The sequence below is a fragment of the Corvus cornix genome, chromosome 9, assembly GCF_000738735.6.
Source record: "Corvus cornix cornix isolate S_Up_H32 chromosome 9, ASM73873v5, whole genome shotgun sequence".
In the NCBI taxonomy this organism is placed as follows: Eukaryota; Metazoa; Chordata; class Aves; order Passeriformes; family Corvidae; genus Corvus; species Corvus cornix.
In genome coordinates, this window is record NC_046339.1 from 4,807,506 (window position 1) to 4,820,594 (window position 13,089).

General features: G+C 41.6%; 1 protein-coding gene across 2 annotated transcripts in view; it reads left to right on the forward strand.

Annotated features, from left to right (window-relative positions):
• Window positions 1-13,089, forward strand: part of FNDC3B (fibronectin type III domain containing 3B) — a 184,468-nt gene that overhangs the window by 118,106 nt on the left and 53,273 nt on the right. For both annotated transcript variants that reach the window (XM_039556875.1, XM_039556876.1), the window contains exons 7-10: window positions 1,568-1,626; window positions 7,729-7,886; window positions 10,062-10,121; window positions 12,857-12,995. In XM_039556875.1, coding sequence (XP_039412809.1) covers window positions 1,568-1,626; window positions 7,729-7,886; window positions 10,062-10,121; window positions 12,857-12,995 — 416 coding nt within the window. The remainder of the gene's footprint in view (window positions 1-1,567; window positions 1,627-7,728; window positions 7,887-10,061; window positions 10,122-12,856; window positions 12,996-13,089) is intronic.

Here is a 13,089-nt window from a genome sequence, read left to right on the forward strand (position 1 = left end):
ATGTTTTCACTTGGATCAGCATCTCAGCCTTTTCCTTGGCCATTTTAGTCCATCTGTGTAGTTTTTAAATCAGTATTATCATATTCTGGCTCAATCCTGCCAGTTTATGCTCTTTATAATACACTCTGAGGGTTATCTGCTATGGAAAAAAAACCAATCTTGCTATCCTCCACTTCTCCTGAAATATTACTACTCCTTTTTTTTCCAAGTGGCTGAGGCTAAAAGGAATCCAGGAATGTGTGCAGCAGGAGATCTGTCATTCCCACTCCACACCAAGGTGCATTCTTGTAGGGAGAGATGGGCATTTACACTGGAATTCTGCCATTAGCATTCAGCCAATTCTATTTTTTGGCAGTCGAGCACATGGAATTTTTAAAAAGAAGATCTACTTTTTTAAAGCAGGTCACAGACAAAAATAAAGACACATTCTTGGGCTACAAGAAGTAGGTCAGGTTTTGGGGGAATCATTAGTGAAAGCTGTTGATCTGATCCCACCTGTTTATTAATGTTTTTGGCCTTCCTATGCCAAGTACATCTGGCTCATTTTGCTTTAGGTGAGATATAGTCTTCTGCTTTGGTGAGCAAACTTTTTGCATTAGCATTTTAAAAAAGAAAAATAAAAAAACCCCAGGAAAATATGTTCCTAGTTTTCCATTAGAGAATACTGTAGTGGAAAGTGAGGCCTCTCTGTGCTGTCGTCCAAAAGGAATAAAGCTGCTTTGTGTCACCTCATTACTCTAAGCTGATGTTTCACCTCAAGATTGTTTTGGGGGGGAGGATGGGGGAAAGGCTGATTGCACTGCTGAGAGGATGGCCTCTGCAGCACGTCCTGCACAATTATCCCTCTAATTTAGGGGGAGCATTTCACAGCTTGTAGGTACCTCTGTAGCCCCTGCAAGAGCTGCTGTGCCAGGCACAAGGGTCGGGCAGGGAGGATGGATTGCTGCTGGTCAGACTTTGGAATTCGCCTGGCATCACTTTATTGCCTGTGCAGTTGGAAGGTGGCTGTAAAAGAGCTTTGGGCATTACCCAGTTTAAGGACAGGTGTCTGCAGGGTGGGTGCTGGGGCTCAGGGCAGGCACCTGTGTGGCTCCTCTGGGCTTTCCCTGAATGGGACAAGGACACTTGTCCTCTCCAGATCCCTGCTGAGCAGATGGACAGCCCAGTCTGCAGCTGCTGGAGTGAGGGTGGGTTTGGTTCACAAACCAGGGTTAGGTTCAGCAGTAACTGAGAAACTGCTGGGCCTCTTCCACGGCCGAGCTCTGGAAGCGGGGTGGTTTTGCTCTCTGAATGCAAATCACAATTACCAGCACTGTTTGTGAAGGACACCTCTACAAATAGTCTCACCTTGCTGAATATCTGCAATTAGTGGAAGTTTCATTCTCTCCTTTTTCTTTTTTATTTTTTTGTAATGATAGTCCTTGTAACTGCATGCCTTAAATCCACAAGGCAACTGATGCTCGGATGCAGGTGATGTCTGTCTCTCTCCCGCCCCTATTTTTATGAAATTTTTGTATAATTGTGGTAATTTATTTCTCCTCCTCTTTCCACATTCTCTATTTTACAGAATTTGATTCAGAAACAAAAAGGGTTCAAGACATTCTTTCTGGAATGGAGAAACCACAGGTATGTGATCCCAAATTGCCCCACAAATGTACAATAGCAAATGTGGTAAGTAGATTGTGTCAAAACATACTGGTGATTTCACAGGGGAGCACCTCTAATTTTTTCTCTTAGTAGGTTGTTGCCACTAACTCATTTTACTGGGATATAAATCTGAAGGATCTTTTGTGCTCGGGGGTGCTTGAGGGCTCTGCCCACTCCAGGAATTGCACCAGCTGTCTGTTTCCAGAGGACAATTCCCAGTATTCATACTGTGATGGGGAACTCAATGCACTGGGGTGACTTACATAGCTCTTACCCCCCTCTCCCCTGGGTTTTATTTTATTTGTCATGAGCAATTTGTCTTTAATCATGATTAAATTAAGCTAATTCTATTATTCAATGGCAAATTAGTGTAGTCTGTGTTTGTCTGAGCCATAAAAGCCTGTGAATTATAATGGAATTGAATCACCCTGTAAATAACCCTAATGCTGAGTGTGACTGCAGTCAGGTGAGGTTATTAATAAATCTGGTTGTAAGCCCTTTGAATGTCATGGTTTTCTAGTTTCATGTGTCCAGTGAAAGCCAGAAGAGTACTGTGGGTCTGAATGGATGGTCCAAGCCAGCACTGGAAGAAGCAGTCGTGGGGCAGAGGGAGACAGAGGTCCCAAAGCACAGCCTATCTCCTTTGCTCTCTAGGGCTCAGGCCTTTCTCTGTCCAGCTGGAGAGATAGGGCACAAATAAGCAGATAAATAAAAAATAGTGGTGGAAAGCTCATGTGAAGATTGGGTTCAGCTGATAGAGGCTGATACAAAGACATTCTGCAGTGGGAGCCTTGGCTGCAGGAGTGGCAGAGCTCAGGGATAGCCAGGTGTGAACACAGGCTGTGTTTTATTTTTTGGCCTCTCTTCTCATGGATGCTTTTGTTCTGAATAAATACAAAAGGTGTTTGGTCTTAAATTGCTCCATCAGTAGGTGCTGGATCCTGGTGTCCTGGCATGGGCAGGAGCAGGTTCAGAGCCAGCCACAATCTAAGCCAGACGTGCCAAGATGATGAACAGCAGCCTGAGTTCTGTTCACAAGGAGGAAGTCACCTCATTGTGTGTGGAAACAAGTGACAATACTAAGCTGAAGACTTGAGAGAAGAGTTTCAGTGTGATCAGAAGGGAAGAAAGGGCACTTACACAGAATTAGGCTTGTTTCTTGTACAGAGGGAGTCAGTATTTCTGTACCAAGGACCACCTGAATGTTACTCATTTGGTCAATAGCCACAGCCAGGTGCTTTTACAAAGATCCAGAGAGCTGACAAGAAAAATGTGTTGTTTCACACTTTATCTTTAGAGGTAGGAAGAGAAGCTATTAGAGCAATTTGCAGGATTCTAAGATCTGTACAATTAGACTTACGGTAACCAGAGACTTTAAAGCAGAAAGAAGCAAACCCCAAAAAATAGACAAATATAATTTTCCTTTAATCATATAAAAAATAGGATTTAAAAAAAAAGAAAATCTAAACCATGGCAAATGCTGGTTCAATAATAATGACATTTACTGAGGTGATGTTGGGGATTATCTATTACTCTCTGTAACTTTGACATTTGTGAGTAATTAAACTCACAGGACTCTCACAAATCATGAATTGCTGTGAATGACTGTGTGTAGTCAGTATTACATCTGGTAGAAATATATCATATTATGCATAAGCAGTAGTCTTGGTCATGTTTCTTGGCAAATCTTATGCATATATAAGTGAAAAATAAACAATATATAGGAAAACAACAGTAAAGAAAGAAATGATGCAAAGCAAAAGAGCAGAGTGGTGAGTCAGTGACAAGTGGGTGATGCTGTGGCTGCAGCACAGGGATTTGATTTGTCCAAGTGGGCAGCTCCCTCCATCCATGGCGGGGACCCCATCTGGAGGGATGAAGCCATCCAAAGGGATTAGCCTTGTGAGCAACTCCTGCAGGAGAGCTATCACAGGGAGGTTTCTGGATTGTACAGGTACCTCTCTGAGTACAAAATACACACACTTTTAAAATCATTACTTCATAGAAGGTCTGTTTTCAATAATAGACATTGTTACCTGTTGGAGAGATGTGCAGCCAAGCTGTAAATTTAATCAGAGCTTTGTCCCTTTAACAGCCAGAATTTTAAAAGGCACCTTTTGCTTTTATTCCCCCGTGATTTTGTGTCAACTGAAATATGTTTTTAGTGCACGTTATCACAGACAAAGTAAGCATTCTCTGAAACAAGTAACTCGGTGAGGGGAGGGAAACTTGACTCTGGGTTTCTGAAGTGGCCGCATCTGACGGCGCGGCTGCCGAGGGGCTCGGGGGGACATCACCCCCCGTGGGGAATCACTGTGGCTCTGTCAAACCACGGCTCAAACATCAGCCTGGCTTTCCAAAAGGCAGCCTGCTCCCGCTGACTGGCTCTGCAGCGAAACTCATATTTAATCACTGAGGTTTTTGCCTAAAATTGCAGGATTAGAGCCATAATTTAAAAGCAGAATCTCGACCCAGTAATAACCGTGAATTCGTTTGACCCCCGAGCCTTTCAAACCGTGCCCTCGAGGGAGTAAATGAATGTTGCTTGCAGTGTAGTTCTCACACATACAATGAGCCCCCGAACCACACGATGCCTGTGAATGCTAACCCGGAATTTGAAAGATAATGGAAGTTGTACAGAAACATTTTTCATTACCTGAAAGATGGGAAGGACCGATACCCATCAGTGTTGTAGCCTTATTGAAGTGGTGCAGGAGCTGGATTCTTTCCCAGGGGCTTTCATGGAATAATTATTTACACCACCGAGTTTTGATAGAGCAGAAAGGAGGCATTTACTGTGTAAACCGAGAAGTTTTCAGAAACTAATTAACTGTGCTTTTCACCAGACGTACAGAACTCCTTGTGGGAGAATCTTTTGTTAGGTCTCAGCTAAAAGGCCAAGCCAGCCCTCTTCAAAGGAAGCACAGTGATTTGGGGACAGATGAGACAGGCTGGGGGAGCTCGGGAGCAGCACAAAGGTTTACCTGCCCAGCCTGAGAAGAGGTGCTCTGGCTGCTTATATTTTGGTCAGATGGAATTAGTGCACTGTTAATGAACAATAAGCTGGTTTTTAGTGATGGTGAAGTATTTCTGTCTGCAAGTTCAGAAGGGCTGTTAAGCCCAGCATCATGGTGGTAGCTGGGCTGTTCCTTACAGCATGGAAAGGGCTGGTCCAGGTCTGGAAAGGTATTTGTGTAAGCTAGAAAAGTTGGAGGTAAAGATACTGAGCTGTTTTGCAAGTGTCTGCTTGTTATTCTCAACATATCATAACCCCATTTATTTAACTTGCCCTTTTTCACAGCAAAGCTAGTGCTTCCTGCTCCAGGTACGAGTTCCTTGGTAAACTAAGTGGTGGCTTTGGCCATGACAGGAGATACTGGCAGGTAGCTGTGATATGGTATCAGCCTGTTGGTCACGGAGCAGCGATAGGTTTATCTCCAGCCACACAAATAAACCTGTTCCCAGCTGACGTGCGCAGCCCAGGGAGGGAATAGATTTGCCTTTTCTGACTTATCTCGCAGACAGTGACCCCTCACTTGCTTTCCTATACTTGCTGTGTGTGCTCAGTGCAGGTAAGACTGGTATTTAACAGTTTCCAGCAGCAGTTGCTGTGTACCTACGAGCTCCAAGGCAGCCAGCAGCCACTCCGGGTGCTCCTTCCCTCTGAAATTAATGGTGTAGCTGGAGCAGCTTAGCAACTGGGTTTGGACTTTTATCCTCTGCATGCTGGCTTCAGAATAATAGTCTGACAGTTTCTAGCAGTTAGCCCACAAGATACTTTCCCTTGTTTTCAGAAACCTAAGACCTAACTTTTTACAGATTGCTGAAGTTCATGGAGGGCCAGAGCTTTGCCGTATGCGGAATATATACGTGTGTCCTTGGGAGTAGTCATAGAGAAAAACATTTCAATAGAACATTGGCAGGATATCATGCCTCCAGCTCCAAGTCTGTCTGAATTTATGAAAAACAATTATGCAAGCATATTTCCATAATAAAAGAAACTGCATGTTGATGGGCTGAGCTGGCATAGTAGTAATGTCTGTTAAAAAAACCCTAAAATCTATTTGGATCTTGTTATTCAGTTTTCTGATCAAAATATTATTTTAAATGCCGATTGTATCTTTGCCACAATTTCATTTACATACGTGTGTATATACATATATGCATGTATCTCAAAAAAATTAACTTATTTGCCTTACTTGAATAATTCAAGATTCTTATAAGGTATCTGATCCAGTATCAGGGTTAACTGGTCCAAGATTTTAAAATAAACATTGATTTCATAGCATCAGAAAAACACGATAAGAAAATGCCATGAAGGCAAGGAATGCCATGAAAATTCCTACAAGAATTTGCTTGTCCCTATTTTTTACAAAGAAAGCTTGATGCTACTTAAACCTTCTTGCCTTAAAACTTATTTTTCACATTATGTTGAACAAAGGTTTTCTTTTTTTGGCGAGACTTAAACGTGCTGCTATAAATTAAAATCTCTAACTTTTGAGATCATGGTGTTTATGATGAGACATTTCATGGTGTCACCTACTTGTCAGGCTGTTAAAAATGGATTTATGACTTGCTCAGAAAGAATCTGCGTGATATATGGGTATCAGACACAACAGTTGCAGTGCTCATCAGCTGGAAGCAATGTGTTTCCATGCGAGAAGTTAAATATTCTCCATTATATAAAGATATCCAGAAGCTGGAGTGCTAAACAAGCAGTCCCTGAAAGCAGATTGCTAATAATACTTGATTCCCAAGTAATTTGTGGGTAAGGGGTTTCACTTGTCTCAACAAAAGTTAGGAAATGTGTAACTGAGCACCTGCAGCATTCATGTTACACCTTCTGAAATAACGTCATCTTGCTCTTTGTGTTGCAAAAATCTGTCCAAATTACAGATGCAATGAAATTTGTTGCATAGGAAAAATAAAGAATATAAACCCTCACTCTTTGATTCCTCCATATGGAGGCTAACTAAAAAATATTCTTTATATATTCACTACACTTAAGAAGGGAAAACACCGTTATTTTAATGATGAAAAGTTGAGAGTTGGTGGCAGAACATTTGAGGCTCTGGAGGCTTTGAGGCTTCCCTGGGATATTTCAGCAGGCTTGTATGAAAATGTGCTGCCTTTCCCAGATAACCAGTGCAGCTATTGCTTTTTATTATTTTTCTTTTGAGACAGTGACAGGGGGGATTTTTTTATTCTTCTTTCTTGGCCTGATAACAGAAGGCTGTTCTCTGGGAAGCTGCTGCTGTGTGCAGCTGATGTGCCAGTGGCTCTCCTGGTGAGCAGGGTCAAGCTAGTTCTGTAAGCTGTGTGAACCTGGCTCTCCAAAAGGATACAGTGGCACTGGTGGAGTGGTAAAATCGTTTTGGTGCAGGGGTTTGAAGTACTTTTTCCCTGTTTTATTAAAAGAGATTCCTCACCCATCTGCCACAGAGGTGTTGCACTCAGTGGTGACTGCAGATCACACACGGATCCTTCTCTCAAAGCACAAAGTGATTGATTTGCAATGTAGTTTTTAACTGACAAATTGGACCTTTTATTATGATTTTCCCTTGTGCTTTTGAGCCAGCATAACTTTGCAGGTTGAATTGGGTTTTTCTGCTTATTTGCTGTTGAATTATTGTGGTTTCAAGTGGCAAGAAGGAACGGGATGACTGAAAAAGCCATCAGAGTTTCATTTAAAAAGCTCCCCAATAAAAACTTTAGAAAAATAATTGTGTACAAAACAATCTATAGAATAAAGTCTTTGTTCCACTTAGTTCCAGTTCCCTTCTGGGAATGGCCACAGCAGCAGGTGCCTCCAGAGTCATCCTTTGCTGGATGCTCAGACAGTGACGAGGCATTTCACTGCAGGGGAACCTTTCTCTGTATTCCTCATCTGTCAGAGATTACTTTATGCCACGAATCTGTATGCTTGTGTTGTTGATCATTTCTGACTCTTTACTTTTCAACTCTAGCTCTGAAATTTCCATTTTACAAGAAATTGATTGTGAAGATGCAAGCAAAAAGCAAATACTAACAAAGTAGTGGTTTTTTCCTTGGATTTCAGATAAACTGATGTTTCTTTTACAGGTTACAAATATTCAAGCAAGAGCAGTTTTGCTTTCCTGGTCACCTCCCACTGGCCTTCTCAATGCAGATAGACACAACAACGGTTTGCCTTACACCTGTACCTACGAGGTTGCCTTATCAGATAAAGGGAGGGATGGAAAATACAAGATCATTTACAGGTAAAACCATCATTTTTACACTTTTTTGTTTCATTAGGAGTAAGTTCTCTGACCTGTTCAGGGTGTATTCTGGCATGCCCATCAGTCACAGAAGAAAGGCACATTTGAGCACCCTGTTCCCTCACCAGAGGAGCTTGCAGGGAGCTGGTGGAGTGCATGTCACAGGGTCCCTAATTGCCACCCCATCCCACCTCCCTGGCACGTGGCAGATGCTGCCTCCAATGCTGTCACTCCCATTGCCAGTGAAAAGGTTACTTTTTCTTTTATGCTAAATGTCAAAACCTTTCATGTTCACCATGCAGGCAGGAGAGCTGCCTTCCTAATGGGCTAATTTTGTGTGGACTTGCAGAATTTAGAACAGTAAAATCTTGTTATTTCAGCTAACGAGCAAAATTTGATGGCTTTGCTGCTTTGTAATGTCTTAGGATGAGCAGAGGAGGGAGTACAGCAGTCAGTAGGTTACAGAGGCTCCCCAGAAAAACCCGAATACTTGGCTCTCAGCAGACTTCAGTAAAATTTCTGAGGGATTTCTCTGTGTCTCCTTGCAGTGATCCTCTGAGCTCATTCTGTGATCAAGTACATATGGTGTTATGCTTTTCTTTTTCCCCACTAATGACGTCTAGGAAAGAGAATTTGGAGATGTGACCTTGGCTATTGTGAAATAGCTAATCCTTCCCAAATCTCATTAAATAAAGTCCAGGTGATAGAGCATTCAAGGAATTACCTCTTGAGACCAGGGCATCTCCTTTCTTAAGATGTCCTGTGAATTAGGGTATTCCTCTTGGTATGCTGGAGGCAGGTCTTGGATAACACAAAAAGGGTGTATTAACCAGGGAAAGGCTGCCTGATTTTTCTCTTTTTCTGGCATTTACACCAGCTGTTTGTGAGCCAATGTGAGCATCTCCATAGTCAAATATGTGCTCTGCTGAGCTTTTAAAACGGGAAGGACACTTTCTAGTACTTCTTGTGCTTGTTGGTGTGATGGCTGCACATTTTCTCCTGGTTATGAAATGTTGTGCATCTGTTTTAAAGCTGCTGGTGGTGATGTGTCTCCTGCTGCTGGCCAGAGTGCAGCCTTTAGCTTGATGTGGTATGTTCCATCAGCAGCAGCAGTAATTGTTATTACTATAGGCAAAAGAGAGTCTGCAATATGTTGAATACATTGTCTTTGTGAGGAGGTACGCTCATTTCAGAGGGGAAAAACTGGATTTGGAGAGCATTGGATTATATGAAAGAAAAAATAGAAGGCTTTCTGGTGGATTTCTGGCAACCTAGCAGGCATGTGCTTTCTGCTGGATTTTGTTCTATTGATTTTGAGACATCTCCCTGTACTTGTCCAGCTAGCTATGAAATATTTCTTTATGCTAAATTGAGAGCTTTCTTGTTTCCCATATTTTAATAAAATCATGAATAAGCCAAGCTCTTACATGAGATGGCTATTACTTATTAAGCACTGACCCGTACCTTAATCTTCACAGATTTGGCAACACATGACTGAGCCCAGTGTTCATTTACCAGCAAACAAGCCAGAAGGAAAAAGAATAGCCCTAACTATGTTGGCTGCTTTTGAAATTAATAGTTTTTTTCCCTAAAATGTCTAAACCACTTTGCTTTAAGTTTTCTTGGTATTGAAAGAGAGGTGGGTCCAGCTGTTTGGGTGTTAATTAAATGTCTCCTTGCCGTGGTCCTCACAGGGAGTGTGGTTCTGGAGGAGAAAGCAGTAAGTGAAACAGTTGTGCAAGAAACTCTGCTTCTTCCTCTGAAGTTCAATGGGTCACTTTGTATGAAGCATTTTGAATAGGGAATATGCAGAAAGTACAACAATAATGTTTGGGTTTTGCTCCTTTCAGCTCTGGGAGGGTTGAAAACCACAATGAACTTTATACAAATATCAACAAAATATAAGATAGCATTGAAATAAGCCCATATATTTAGTTTACTGAATAAATTGGTGAGATGAATTCTTTTCTTCTGTGCATATGGAGGTTTATGAAGTTTTCTAGAAACATGAAGTGTGTTGACAAATTGTTGGTATATGGTTTACTACTGTTTCTCTTTGGAGGAATTATTCTTCTTCTTTCAAATTATATCACTAGAAAATCACTAGCTGTGCTAAGTGTATTACTGCTTTTCATAATTTATTAATTTGTTGGGTTTGGATTTCTTTCCTACAAGTGGAGAAGAATTAGAATACAACCTGAAGGACCTTAGGCCAGCAACAGATTATCACGTCAGGTGAGTTAGCATGAAATGAATGTCACTTAAATATAAACTCTTCAATTATATGGGAATAAATGTGAAAGTTTTTAAAGTAAATATGCAGTGTAGTTCAATAACTTCATGGTCACCTCTGTAGGTGTGTTTTTCAGTGGTTTCTAAATATTTTATGATTTTATCTTGCACTATGAGAGTGCTTTTTGAACAATATCTTTCGTTGTGTTGTTGTCATTGCTGTAGTAAGAGGCAAAAAGAAGTTTCTTTATCTGTATTTCTGTATGGATAACAGGCCTGGAAGTGCTTGTGTATGAAAGTGGGATATCTGAGGTTGTTTAAAAATTTGACTCAAGCAACTGGTGTTTCTTCAGTTCCTGTACCATAAACACTGAAAGTACTCCAGCATGCTTTTTGCATAATTAGGCCATGCTTTGGGAATTAAATCTGCTGAATACAGATCCATCTGACCATAGTTATTTCAGCATTTATTCCAAGGGGAAAAAAAGGATTCACACTGACCTGTGTTGATAATTTCATAACATATTTCTCTTTATTCTGATAAAGTGTTTTACACATTTATTAACTATTAACACATTCTAGTTTTGCTCTCTGATGGTTTTAATACTTTGTTACCTGCTCATGTTGCTTTTTTAAAAAGGTTTTATTTATGAACCAAGGCTTTGAATTTACATCCTGTTCACTTACCCCCAATATCCTAAAAAAAAAAATCCTTTCACTCCTGTCTATTGTTCCCTTCTGTTTTTCCTGACAAGGGCTAGGTTTGGCACACTGTTTCACATCAAGGTTGCTCCTGTTTGTTTAAAGAACAAACACCTTGCTTCTGAGTTCTGGGGAAAAAAAAAAAAATCCAACACTGAAATGTGTCCATCTAGCTCTGATACTATAGACTCTTTTTAATTTTAAAGGTAGTTTCTAGTGGAGCCCTAAAATGAGCTCTTCAAGTAGAAGCACAAGACCAGAAGGAACTTGTCATAAATGAGGAAAAGATGCAGCTCCCAGGTCAGGCAGGAGTCCTGGCCTTAGCAGCAAAGAGGTGGTAACAAGGAGAAGGTTGTAAAACACTGTTGAGCTTCCTTCTGTAAGCACTGGACGTCTCTTTTGAAGCCAACTTCAAACACCAGAGAGGTCACCATGCACAGCTGGGCTGAGATTTTGGTCATTTTTAGGGACATTGTGGGTATTTGCCCCAGGTCCTGGCTGACTTCTTCCTCCCTGCCTACAGTTCCCTCCACCTTCCTGCAGGTTTGCCAAATTGTAGGTTGTTTGTGAACAGTTAACAGTAACTTGTGTTTAAAAAGGAGCAGCTAAATACAAAAGTCAGACTTGCAAAGCAGCAGCACTGCTTGTAGTGGAGCAAGCTGACACTAGAACAGCTGCTGTTTGCTTTCCACCGTAGGTTTTTTTTTTCTTCACTGAAACTGCATTATGTATTAATGACTGTGAAGAAATAAATCTGTTGAGTAAAGAAATTTATGGGGCCAGCAGTTACTGGGCAGATCACCTCGGGTCTCCTTGACCTTGGCAGCATCTCTCAGGGCTTTGACTCTACTGGACCAAGGTGCTTGTGTTTGTTGCTGCCCTGCTGGACCCTGAGACAACCTGGTTTGCTCTGAACCAACACCTGCTTTTCTTCAGGAGTACTGTTTTGGTGCCCTCAGAGCTGGCTGTGCTCAGTGTTTCAGTGACTTGCTGAAGATGCCCCTCGAGCTCGTTTTCACACGGTGTTATTTCCCTTGTGGTGCGTGTTGGATGCTCGGCCATGCTCAATTCCAGCACATGTATGTGCCACTTGCCAGATGCAGACTCAGTTAATTACTTGCCATTCTTGTCGCTCCTGCCTGCTAACAGGTGATGTGTAAAGCAGCACCAGAGCAGTTCTTGTTCTGCGTAGGTGGCCATTGTACATAAATCACTCTTATCTACTGAAAACAAATTTAGAAATTGCCCTTTCTTTAGCTCTGCATTCAAGCACACAATAGCTACGGCCAACTCAGAGGTCATTGTCTGGTCATGGCCTGAACTTTTTTTTGAGTAGAAGACTTCCAATTTGCACTTTTCTTTTGCTGCATGGAAAATGTGAAGGGAAAAAGTAACATCATTAATTTTCCAGAGAAAAGCACCTCGTGAGGAAGTGCTCAGGTATATCCTATTTGCTTTCCCCTGTTATTTGGTATTGCATGTTCTATGCTGACATATAGAGGATTTGTGTGAAATCAAATTTGCTTTGAAGATTTTTAGTTTATCAGAGCAATGTTGCTGAGCTGTGTTAGTTCTAATCCATGGAGGTGCACTAAGTGTTGATGCCTGAGTTATGTAGAAGATTGTACCCACAGAAGGAGACCAGCAGATACCAGCACTCAACGTGGTACATGTGGATCAAGTGTAAACCAGGCATTAAAGCTGATACCTTTTTCTCTGTTGTATTTTAAGAAGGATTTTAAGAAGGATCTTTTCACAGTGTGTGAAAGCCTGGTAATAGGCAAGGAAATACTGGTGGAACAAAAAGATAATGCAGATAACTCGGTCTTCTGTGGGAGTATTTGCACAAAACACTGTTCCTCTTCTGCTGTAATCTTTTTTGCATGCTTGTATAAGTGAGGTGAAGGCAGCCATTGGTCTGTGATAAGTGTGTCGTGAGTGGATGGTGTGGGTGCTTTGGTAGTCAAACACTGTGGCCGAGGCAGTGCCACTGTAACTGCCAGCACATTTATAACCTATTTGAATGCTGTTTCCAGGGTATATGCAATGTACAACTCAGTAAAGGGATCCTGCTCAGAGCCAGTAAGCTTCACTACTCACAGCTCAGCACCAGAGTGTCCCTTCCCACCCAAACCCTCGCACAGGACCAAAAGCTCCTTAACCTTGCAGTGGAAGGTAGGTAACGCTTGGATTGGGCAAAAAGCAGGGAAAAAGAACTGACAGTGAGCACAAATGGTGGAAATAATTGGAGGCTGAGACAGTCATTTTT